The sequence below is a fragment of the Eschscholzia californica genome, unplaced genomic scaffold, assembly GCF_041429995.1.
Source record: "Eschscholzia californica isolate CP2 unplaced genomic scaffold, dmEscCali1.0.p SCAF_6, whole genome shotgun sequence".
NCBI classification, from domain to species: Eukaryota; Viridiplantae; Streptophyta; class Magnoliopsida; order Ranunculales; family Papaveraceae; genus Eschscholzia; species Eschscholzia californica.
This window is the reverse complement of record NW_028238483.1, coordinates 34,749,395-34,761,144: the sequence shown is the minus strand read 5'-3', so window position 1 is coordinate 34,761,144 and position 11,750 is coordinate 34,749,395. Positions and strand designations below refer to the sequence as shown.

Sequence of the window (11,750 nt, the reverse complement as noted above, 5' to 3'; positions counted from 1 at the left end):
CCTCGGTGCTTGAACGTGAGACCGTAGGCTGTTTCTTTGAGGACCATAAGATTAAGTGAGTACCCAGAAAAATACAACTACCTGAAACAGAGCGTCGAGTGTCTGGATCTCCTGCCCAATCGGCATCGGAGAAGGCATGTATTGATGAGTCTGAAATCTCACGATGTTGAAGACGATTAACTGAATTGGTGCCAAAAAACAGACCCCGACCTAAGGTAGCCTTTAAGTAACGAAAAATTCTCTTAACAGCAATGAAGTGCATGTCAGTGGGTGAATGCATATATTGACATACCTGGTTCACCGAGTAACTGATATCTGGACGAGTAAGAGACAAATATTGGAGACCACCCACAAGTGAACGATATAGAGTAACATTTTCAAACAGGACACCATCTTGAACTGATGCCCTTTTACCAACAGTGCAAGGTGTGCTAACTGGTTTAGAGTTTTCCAAATTTAGCTTCTTGAGAAGCTCAAGTGTGTACCGTGTTTGAGTGAGAGTCAAACCTGAAGCAGAACGATTAATTTCCATCCCTAAGAAATGATGTAAGGCACCCAAATTTGTCATTGAAAATTGTTCATGAAGTCGGGTAATCAATTCTGTTATAACTAAACAATCCGAACCTGTAAGTAATATGTCATCAACATATAGTAATAAAATTGTGATAGAGGTTGAAGTTCGATAAATAAACAATGAGTGATCCGACTTCGAAGATACAAAGCCAAGTTCTCGAATGTAAGTAGTAAAGCGATGAAACCAGGCCCTTGGTGCCTGTTTTAAGCCGTATAAAGCTTTATTTAGCTTACATACATGATCCGGATATACCACATCCGTAAAACCAGGAGGTTGTGACATGTAAACCTCCTTATCAATGAAGCCATGTAAAAACGCATTTTTGACATCAAGTTGTGTTATTTTCCAATTTGAACTGACTGCTAGACTAATTACCAACCGTATCGTTGCTGGCTTGACAACGGGTGAGAAGGTTTCATCATAATCAAGACCATATTGTTGATTGAAACCCTTCGCGACAAGTCTAGCCTTGTACCGATCAACTGTCCCATCACTTTTGGGCTTTATGCGGAAGACCCATTTCGACCCAATCAGGTTCATTGATGGATGACGTGGAACTAATGTCCAAGTTTGGTTACGCATCAAGGCGTTGAATTCATCTGCCATTGCTTCACACCACTTAGGATTAGATTTAGCATCACTATAACAAGTAGGCTCTGCCGGTAAAGATGGTAATGTAGATAGTAAAGCAATATTCAAGGGATATTGTGTAGCTAATAATGATTTAAATACCTTTTGCTTCACAATTCCATCTTTCGACCGAGTAATCATTGGGTGTAGTGATCGGACCGGTGAGGGAGAAGTGGACTCTTCAAGTGATCCCGCCATTGATGTATTTGTATCAATATTCGCTCCATCTCCTGAATGTTCATTAAGAGGCAAAGAAACAGATGGTAACATACTCTGGACAGATTCACTAGTTGAAGGAGAAGATGTTGAATCTGATGTGGAAGGAGATGGTGTGGGTAAATCTAAATCCGGTAAGGGGGATTGCGATTGGTTTGAGATCTGGGGAGATATAACATGAGGAGAGGGCAACACCAAGGGTATCCAATTAGGAGCATCATCAACCGTGACTTCATGTTTATGATCTTGTAAATCAGATAAAGCAAATGGAAAGAGAGTTTCATCAAATAATACATCACGTGAAATGAAAAGTTTTTCTGATTTTGGCTCGAAGCATTTGTATCCTTTGTGAAACTCACTATATCCTAAGAAAATACAAGGTAGACTTTTATAGTCTAGCTTGTGTTTACGATAAGGAGTTAAAAGAGGATAACAACGTGAACCAAAAACACGTAAAAATTCATAATCTGGTTTTCGAGAAAAGAGAATTTCAAAAGGGCATTTGTTTTTCAGAACAGTTGTTGGCATACGATTTATAAGGTAAGTGGCTGTACCGAAGGCCTCCGGCCAAAAGGATTTGGGTAGGTGACTTTGATGCATGAGTGCAAGTGCGGTTTCGACAACATGTCTAATTTTGCGCTCTGAAACACCATTTTGTTGTGGTGTATGAGGACAAGAAAACTGTTGTAAAATACCATGGTCTCGAAAATACTTTTTCATGATGTGAGAGGTAAACTCTCCACCATTGTCACTTTGAAAAATTTGCAATTTTGCATTAAATTGAGTTTGTATGATGGAGTGAAAGTCTTTTATGCAATCAAAGGCCTGAGATTTAGAATTCAAAAAATAGAGCCAAGTGAATTTCGAGAAGTCATCTACTAAAATTAGAAAATATTTGTAACCCAAGTTAGAAGCAACTGGTGATGGCCCCCATAAATCAGAATGCACCTTTGAGAAGGGTGCTAAAGAGCGTGTAGTTGATGGTTTGTAAGGTAAACGATGATGTTTTGCCATAATACAATTTGCACACAAAGAATTTAGAACAGAAGGAACAATCTTTTTATTAGAAATAATTTTGGAGAAGACACGAGAATGAGGATGTCCCAACCTCATGTGCCATACATTATGGACTACCTTGGACCCTAAAAGACACGAATGAAATTTCCTAAGACTCTTATGAAAATCACGAAAAGCTGTAGCAGAACATTGATATAAACCGTCTTTGTTAAGACCTTGAAGGACCAGCTTCCCCGTTAACCGATCCTGCACAAAGAAACGATGTTTGTCAAACACAACGAAGCAATCTAAGTCCTTGGTCAGTTGTGAAACCGAAAGAAGATTTTTTGTAATTGCTGGGACATGAAAAACATTACGTAAAGTCAAGGTATTTGAAGGAGATGATAAGATAACATTACCGACGTTCTTAACAGGCAAAAGCGAACCATTTCCAACAGAAACCTGGTCATTTCCATTAAAAGTATTCATAAGAGTAAAGATTGTTTTCCGAATATGTTTCCACATACGCTCCACCTTCCATCTTATCAAAACGATTTCCGACTGAACCCCTTTGGGACCTCTTGCAATCGGAGCCGTGGGCTGGATCCCACTGGACAGTACCTGAAGGATAGACGAATACGAGTGACTAAACGGAGAGGTGTCTGCCAGTTAGCTTGGCTGCGGCCGGGATTTCAATGACAGTAGAAATTTTCTTTCTTATTTGATGTTTTCTGTTTTTTATATTGTTTATGTTGGCCTAATATAATAAAATTTTCTGTCACATTATTGGTTTTGATAAAGGTATTGGCGGGGATTTGAGAGTGCTCATCTTTCATAAAAAAAAAACAAAGATAGTGCTCATCTAAGTCTTGATGCTAAAACAAGGTGCTTGTACTATTGGTGATTCATATCCATGGTGTGTTTATTGGTTCTATATCCTGTTTGGAATATTGCAACTTAATTTATATTTAATCTGAACATTGCCAATTATGTTGCACTTAGCTAGCAGGCCTAGGCGTTGCTCGTAAAGCTCGACTGGATCGTAAGACCCTTCAGTATATAGTATATACCCATGTTAGCACATATCAAATATCATTACTTATAAGTTATAAATGACCCATAAGTTCCCATGCTTTTGCAGCTGGATCGTAAGACCCTTCAGTATATAGTGCCTCTAATGCTTTAACTTCTCTTCTTCCTCATGCATTAACCGAACTTTCCAAAAGATAAAACTTTTGAGGACAAGTTACCCTAATGCTATAATCTTGATGTGTTTGTTCCTCCATTTCCGGTCTCAGCTAGGTCTCATGATACAAAGAAGACATTAAAAGTAGAGAAAAATCTAAATTTGTCAAGATAAAACCCAACAGAGGGCCTCTCTCTCTCTCTGTATATAATAATAAATCTGAACCGTCTTTTATGTATTTGTGAGGATATATCTGGATCATTGGGAGGAGGGGGAAAGATAACCCTCCTCCCTTATTGTATAGATAATTCAACCATCAGTTCTTTGACATAATGGAAATAGATGTAAAAATATTAAGACAAGATGCACAAAAAGTCACTCAACATATAACCACCTGACCGGAGTTTATGTTATACGATCAAATGAAATTAACAGGGAGTTTGAACATGAATTATTATCAGATAAAGTGCAGCAAGAGAAAGTACCACTAAGCAGATATTCTTATTGAGTGAACAGAACATTCGCCAGGAATAGATTAGGCCGAAGTGAATTTGAGAGAAACACTATTAACGCAGTGTCGTTCATCGGTAGGTGTCGGAAATCCCTCACCTTTAAATACGTGTCCCAGGTGACCCCCACAAGCAGTGCAAGTAATCTCCACTCTTCTTCCATCTGGGTCCGCCTGAAAATCAACAATCACCCATCTTGTTAAGTTATGGAATATGAACTCGATGAACTATAAATAAAGTTCCTGATGACACAGAAATGGAGAGAAGCTCACAGTGCGAGTAATGGCTCCTGGAAGACCCTCAAAGAAAGCCGGCCAACCACAGCCGGAGTCAAATTTGGTTGTTGATTTATAAAGAGGGGTGCCACATCCTGCACAGGTATAGACTCCTTCAGCATAGTTCTTGTTGTATTCGCCTGTTCCTGGATACCTGTAAAATGAATACAAATTTATGTGAAGAAATCAAAGCTGAGATTCAACTATTTTGATCCTTATTTGCTCAGTGACATAAATATCCAAACATCAAGATGAGTTTCAATTTCCTGAGTTTCTAGTAAAAACACTCCAACCAAGAGAATTCTGAACAATCCAACCCTGGATTTCAGATTCCCACTTGAGGAATAGCTGATGCATCTGTGCACCAAACACCATTATGGAATTCTATTCCTGGTTCTCGCATTCCACTCACGCATGCCAAACATGGTCTACGTGACCAAGTGTATGGGCAATCCAATCAAAACATGGAACGAAGAAATGTTGCATCATTTGAATAAGTTAGTGAACTTTCGAAGAAATGTTGGAGAAGATTCTATTAAATTTGCTGGTACTTGTGTTCAACAATATCCGAATTACTAATAACATAATAAGCAACAGAACCCTAATCAGAGTCCTAAAACTAATCTAAGATATATTTGTTAAATGACCCGTCATATAGCCAACCTTCCCCACAAGTTTAGGATCTACCTAGACCAAAACTCAAGTAATCAACATTAAGAAATATTAAAACTCAATAAACCACATAAATCTATTCAAAAGTAATCCAAGACTTGTCATGACTCAATGGCCAACAGAAGGGTGGATCTGAGTCAGCTCTGCAACCCGAGCCCTTGAACAGAAGGTTTGCAGAAGTATGCTTGACACCTTAATGTCACGGAGTAAAGTATGACTCGACATTGTCACTTATTACCGGTGCGACACTTATGCTTCAAGACCGGCACAAGTCGGTCATCAGTTAGCCTTTCCTTAAGTTTGCTAAGTGACCCTGAGTCCTGACTAAAGGCAAACAATATCCTTAATGGAACCACACAAGAGACTTAAGCAATTAAGTACTCAAGAGACTAATAGAAAACTCTACTATCACTTGGTGGAAAGGAACTTTTCTAGGGCCAAGGACTCTCAAGTACAAACTATACAAGTACGCTTCCCAAGTCACTCACACTTTGGACTCTTATGCTTTGATCCTCTTGGATGGTCTATAAATGAGGGGGGCTCCTCCTTATGTAGGACTCATTGAGAATTCTAGAAATTCCTCTACAATTCTCCACACACTTCCTACCCGCAGGCTACTTTAGAAGCTTCTAAGTCTTTCTTGAGTTCTCCTGGGTCTAATAAAATCTTGCAGAACCTTCGGGCTTGCTCTTGAGTTCTCTAGAAAATTCCTAAAGGCCTCCACCAAGAAAGGGGGTGTCAGGTTTGCTCATTGCCTGTCCCATTCCTTAGCCTGAAATTTATGGATGTGACATTGAGCTCTATGCTGCCTGATAGAAATGTTGGTTACGCAGCAGACCAGATGCATCGAATATTTTCTTGCCTTACCTCAAGATACGATCATATCTGCTATGATTAGAAAGATTCTATTAATGGCCCTGCCACATGACCCCCATTAAGCCGATGATCCACCGCCGACATGCAAGCCGATATAAACCACACAGGTTTGCCCTGAAAAGGGACCCAATCCTTACCCTTCAATTATTAATTTACAAACTGCAACACTGAGCTGACTTGAGGGGGTGCGAAGTTATATACCCAATTTTTTTTCTTTTGCAAATACAATAATTAACAAAAAACTTATATTCATTAATTACATTAATACATCAAGGACCACAAACGCAATTGACCTCTACAAGAGTTCATGTTTTGAAATGTACGGTAATCGGCTCATTGTCAATTTCAGTAAAAACTTTTGTTCCAATAAAGACTACAAAACTATCATTCAACCACGGATCACTCATCTTATTTCTTAAACGTGTCTCCAAGAAGGGAAGATAATTTAAGATATAATGAACCTTACCTTTTTAAACTATCCCTTGCCTTTAAAAATGAAACTAAATTATTTGTTCGACAATTAACATCTATATGCTATATAACATATTTTTGTTGATAACTTTTGATTTGTCAATTATTGTGCTTCCACTCTCTTTTTTTTCATACCCCCACAAAAACTCATCCATCATCAAACGACTAAATCTAAATGAAGTAAGTAAGTAAAAAGAATCTTCTAACAAAGAAGTCAAGCACCAAAATTGGATTATCAAATAATCTAAAGCATAAACAACAAAAGCAACCAAGACACTACAAACCCATTAATGAATGATAAAACCATGTCCTAATTTAACAATATTATCAAAGTAAACTTACTCGGTTCCTTTCTGCCTGAGAATCCTAAATTGCTCAGGGGAGAGAATGGCCCTCCACTCTTCATCTGTTTTCTGAACAGAACCAGCAGGCCCAGCCATGGCTACAACTTCACTACTTAATTCCCTTCTCCTCTGATGAAAAAACCCTCCCAAATTAGTTTTAGAAATGATTGGAAATTTGGGTTTTGATGTGTATATGAATTGAGCTCTGCTGTAAGAGATGGATTTAGATTTAACAGAAGAATGGGTTTGACCTAAAAATTGGATTAGAGGGATTTGAGGATTGGAAATTAGTAAGGGTTTGTGAGAAAACAAGTGAGATGATCTAAAAAGATAGATTTGGGTAGACATATCATTAAAGTTTCAGGTCCAACTAATAATCCTAATTCAGCTGACCCAGTCTGGTTAAAGATACAGGTTTTTCTACTCCCAGTGTTGGGCTCAACTGGCAACCCGACTCTGAGGGTGTTTATCCAACCACGTGGCGTTTACAAATCCCATTATACGTGTTCGTCACTACGTGGCCCTGTGGAAGCCTTTCATATTTCCTCACGGCTATCTTTACCATGAACGGGTTAAAGGCCGCTCGATTACACGCTGGACCTCTCACAATTTGTATTTAATCTGGAAACCTACGACAATTTGACCTGGGCCTTTCGCACTACCCTTCTAATCACTACAAATGAAAGGGGTATCTCATGATTTTTCGTTTAAAATATAAGTACATATAGTTTAACAAAAAAAAAAACTACATAAATAATCTGTATAACAATTCGGGCAAGTTACGTAGTATGTGGAACACATAAGTAATATGCTTTTAAAGTGAGGAACAAAGGTAATACACGATTCACGTTATTATCGAATGTAACCGACCTCGTTTTTAACTATAAAGCACACCATGCCCCCTCCTTATCGGCTGGGTCGGGGATTGACGGCCGGGACAATCTCCTCTTTGTCTCTAAATGTCTTGTATGATGGATGCCGGTCGTAAAAAAAAAAAAAAAAAAAAAAAATCATTGCCGGGATCAAAAAGCTGCTTGAGGTTCGTTCACTTTTCCAAATTCTATAGGGGTACGAGTATCTAGGAGCTCCTTCATTCTATAACTCTCACATTTCTTCATTTTTTGTAAAAACACCCCGTGTATCTCTATCTTCATCTTCTTAATTTACTATATACATATAATCAGAATTTTAACGGTACGAAGTTATACTTAACATGAAGTGACAGCAAGAGATTCTAGTTAACCAAAACAAGATCTAAAATACTATTTAGAATACAAGACTAATAGTCAATGAAGCATTTACAGGAGAATGAATGTATCGGTTTCTTTTAAGATTACATTGTGAAGACATTTTCTATATCAAGAAACTCTTAAAACCTGTTAAGATTGATTCGGGGAATAAGAACGGAGAGTTTCCACCAAAGCCGATCATTTCAAAATCAAACTTCACTACTAAATGTATTCATCTTCACTGTCCTCGTCTTCTTCAGAGTATGCATCTTCATCTCTCCTTGGTTCTAAGAGTGAATTCATGTTGAATGCTGGTTCCATCTCCATTTCTTCTAAATCAATCGAATCATAGTTCATCCTTTCTTCAAACTTCTGATCTGAGCAGTTTAGAAGCCAACCAAGTGAACATTTCAAACCCTTCTTTCTAACTATCCGATCTCTTGGCTTTACCGTTGATTCCAGACCGTAAGTGAAGAAAGCCGGGAAATCAACCAAGTCATCCAAATTTCTATCCATCTCTTTTTGAAAATACTCGAAGCTAAGCTTCATGATGTCAATATTCAAAGCAAGCAACTGAGGACAACCCACAACCATTTTCCTCATTTGTTCTAATGAAAACCCACAATCTTTTAAGAAATCGACATGTTTCATGAATGGAGACTTGCTGAGACTAACAACCTGTGGCATTTTCTGAATTACTCTGCTAAAATCTTCAGGACCCACACCGATACTTGATTGGAATAAGCTCTGCTGAGAGATAAGCTTTTGTTTCAGTTCAATTCCAACAATCTCTGGATATTGTGCTATTATAGAAGCAATTGAATCCTTTCCAACACCAAATTCAATAAGAGATTCCACATTTGGTTTTACTTGATCTTCTAATCCAAATCCAAGTAAGTGAGGTCGTTTCTCGATCAATCTTGCCACAGCTAGTTTTGGGATCCCTAGGTTTTCCAGATACTCAACGAAAGGCTTGATCATTCTACCAACTCTCATCCCCAATATCTCTGGGTATCTTGTAAGAACTCCTCCAATCTCCCTCCTTGCAACCCCAATCCCAACCAAATAAGCCACTGATGTGCTCATTGTTCCCTCAAGCTTGAACCCTAATACCTCTGGATACCTCTCGAGAACACGAGGAATGTCGTTTAGCTTTATGTCCATTCCTTGGAGGTATTTCACCACAGGTGCAAGGTCTACCACAACACTAGCATGTAGAACTTGAGGGTATCTCCTCAAAAAATTCGTAAAAGTGGATTTCCTCAGACCCAATTTTCCGAGATAATCAAGCACGGGAATCATGTTCTTCTTGACACTACATCCTAGTACAAGTGGGTAGTTGTTAATATCTTCTATTGTGAGACCAAGCTTATGAAGGAAATCAACACGTTCTCTCATGACTTCCACTGTAACAGGAAGCTCTAAACCATCAAGTTCATCAGGAACAATACCAAGACTCTTCAAGAACTCGTATACTCGAGCACGATTAGCTACCCTTTCATTCTTCATTTCTTGTAAACTGGGTCTACTGTAGAGTGATGTAGATCCTCCTTGTTTTCGACCCAAACGGGTTGAAGTTGAATTCGACAAAGATGATCCTGCTGATCTAGAAGATAATGTTCTCTCAGCAACAGAATATTGAACTCTGCTGCTGGCCCGATTTTTCTTCTCGGCGTCGGAACACTGAATTCTAGTTACAAACCCGACTTTCTTCTGACATGGATTTGTAACATCAGTACTCAAAGATGAATTCAACTGGGGAATACGGAAAGTAAGAGCGCAAAACTCCGGATGTGAGAGCAGCAAACTGGGTTTAATAAATCCAGTATGAGTCATTACCTTCATATTTTTTTTAGTACTTGTGATATCAAAGAACCTGCATTAGTAGAATAAGTAATCAACAAAATTACACTTCACAAACCAAAGTTGTTTTGATAATATAATTAGTTAAGACCTGACATGGACACTGAGTTAAAATATTTAGTATTCTTTCCCCGTAATCAGATGCTTGGACACTGAGATACTAGTTCTAGGTAAGTTGATGCACGCACCCCCTTCAATAAGTATAATGTGAGGTTTTTGTATATACATCTTTTGTACTGAAATGTACCCGCGTTAGGAGCATAAGATACAGCTCTACGTTAACGTATTTCTTGTAAAACGTAACAATTATTCATTCAAAAGCTTCAATCGTAGCCGTAGGTAACCATAACGACTGTAACTAACACACACGCACATACATATACATATATATTTATACACACGCAATGATACATGTGTCTGTTCGTGTGCGTCTGCGTACATGCTATGTTGCTGTTTTTTAACTCTCCATCTAATATCAAGGATCGCCGATACCCGTATCTACGCCTCATGCTTGAAAGGAGAACACTTACCACGTGTAGTGCAACAGTTACAACTTTCAAGGATACCACTCGGTTTTGGTAAATGGGGTTAGTTACTACTAGTAGTAATATTACATTACCAGCATAAAAAGAAACAAGCTCACCATTAGCAAAAACAGACGTAGTTTTTTACATTTCCAGAATAAGAATCAAAATCCCAGCTAATCGCTGCAGATTATCTAAAATGTTTATCCAATGAGCTTTTTCTACTTTGATTGGTGAACTCCAAAGACATAGAGGCTCACTAAAGAAAACAAGATTGCATCTAGTAATGTTGAACTAAAAGCCAATACATTTGCAGCACTGTGCAAAATTGAGGTTCTCCCACACAGTTTATGTACTCCAGTAAATAATCAAAGCTAGTTCTTTTTTATTGTTTTAGATATTTGCAGCAAGAAATTGAGTTGTGGGAAAAGAGATAAACCCTAACTTTTTTTTTTTTAACAAGAGTTCCAGATTCAACTTGTATTGTTGAAGAATAAGAAGATAAGAAAGAAAAAGAAAGTCAAGAATTAGGGTTTAAGTAGAGTAGAAATATCAAATTTTACCTTATTTTGAAGCTAAGTTAGTTCTGCTGCAAAATGGAGAAAACCATGATTCTTTCTTTGCCCTGTGAAAATGTTTTCTGGATTTTAGATAGATAGAGCATGTTATAAGGCGCCCCCATTTATTCTACTGGCGCCGCGCCTGTTTAACTCGAGTAAACTCGCTCTAACCATCCCGGGTTATTGCACCCCCTAAAACGGCAGACTTAATTGGTTGAGTTTAGTTTGCAAAATTGTCTCAAATGTCCATCCAATTTAACTCTAGTGTTTAGTAATCAATTGATTTTGTGAATCATAATTGGTTGGAGTCTATTGATTTTAAGTCACACACAGTGAGTGGGAATCTTTTAAAAATAATTTGACTACTCCAAGAGCTTTTATCTAGGAGCGCTTTCAGAGTAATTTAATTTCTTAACGACTTTCATGTTGTGACCAACTTGTTTTTTAACTCTCCTTTTATAACAAGTAGCTCCTTTGCCTCAATAACTATGGATAATGGATAGTTATGTTGGATGTTAAACTTTAAAACTCATGTCTCCGTTAATCCCTCCTTTTACCCTCCTCTATTTTGTCCATAATCATTTTTCTCCGTTTCGCTTATCTTGTATCCTCTCTCCCTCTCTCCATTCATAAGTTATTCTCTCTATTTTTGTTTCCTTTTACCTCCCTCTATTCTATATCATCATTTTTTGTCCTTTCACGAGAGGGAGATTTTCAAAAATCAAATCCCCTCATCATGTTCAACAAAAAAAAAAAAAAATCCCCCCCACCATGAATATGAGGCAAATTGTTTCTTCTCTCTTCTGCAGTATTAGCCATGAGGTA

At 38.0% G+C, this 11,750-nt stretch overlaps 2 protein-coding genes across 3 annotated transcripts; both read right to left on the bottom strand.

Annotated features, from left to right (window-relative positions):
- Positions 1 to 3,989: 3,989 nt before the first annotated feature.
- Positions 3,990 to 7,334, bottom strand: LOC147534010 (peptide methionine sulfoxide reductase B5-like). Its single transcript, XM_086646981.1, has 3 exons — positions 6,748 to 7,334; positions 4,384 to 4,540; positions 3,990 to 4,284 (listed from the first exon to the last, which is right to left on the bottom strand). Exons 1-3 carry the CDS (start codon positions 7,095 to 7,097, stop codon positions 4,138 to 4,140), a joined length of 654 nt encoding a protein of 217 aa, XP_086503107.1. The 5' UTR covers positions 7,098 to 7,334; the 3' UTR covers positions 3,990 to 4,137.
- Positions 7,335 to 7,987: 653 nt separating this feature from the next.
- Positions 7,988 to 11,097, bottom strand: BSM (Mitochondrial transcription termination factor family protein). Of its 2 annotated transcripts, none has more exons than XM_086646979.1 (2): positions 10,929 to 11,097; positions 7,988 to 9,854 (listed from the first exon to the last, which is right to left on the bottom strand). In XM_086646979.1, exon 2 carries the CDS (start codon positions 9,821 to 9,823, stop codon positions 8,201 to 8,203), a length of 1,623 nt encoding a protein of 540 aa, XP_086503105.1. In that variant the 5' UTR covers positions 9,824 to 9,854; positions 10,929 to 11,097; the 3' UTR covers positions 7,988 to 8,200. The 2 variants fall into 2 exon arrangements, with proteins under 2 accessions (XP_086503105.1, XP_086503106.1); XM_086646980.1 differs by having other exon boundaries at positions 7,988 to 10,291; positions 10,408 to 11,020.
- Between the last annotated feature and the right edge of the window lie 653 nt (positions 11,098 to 11,750).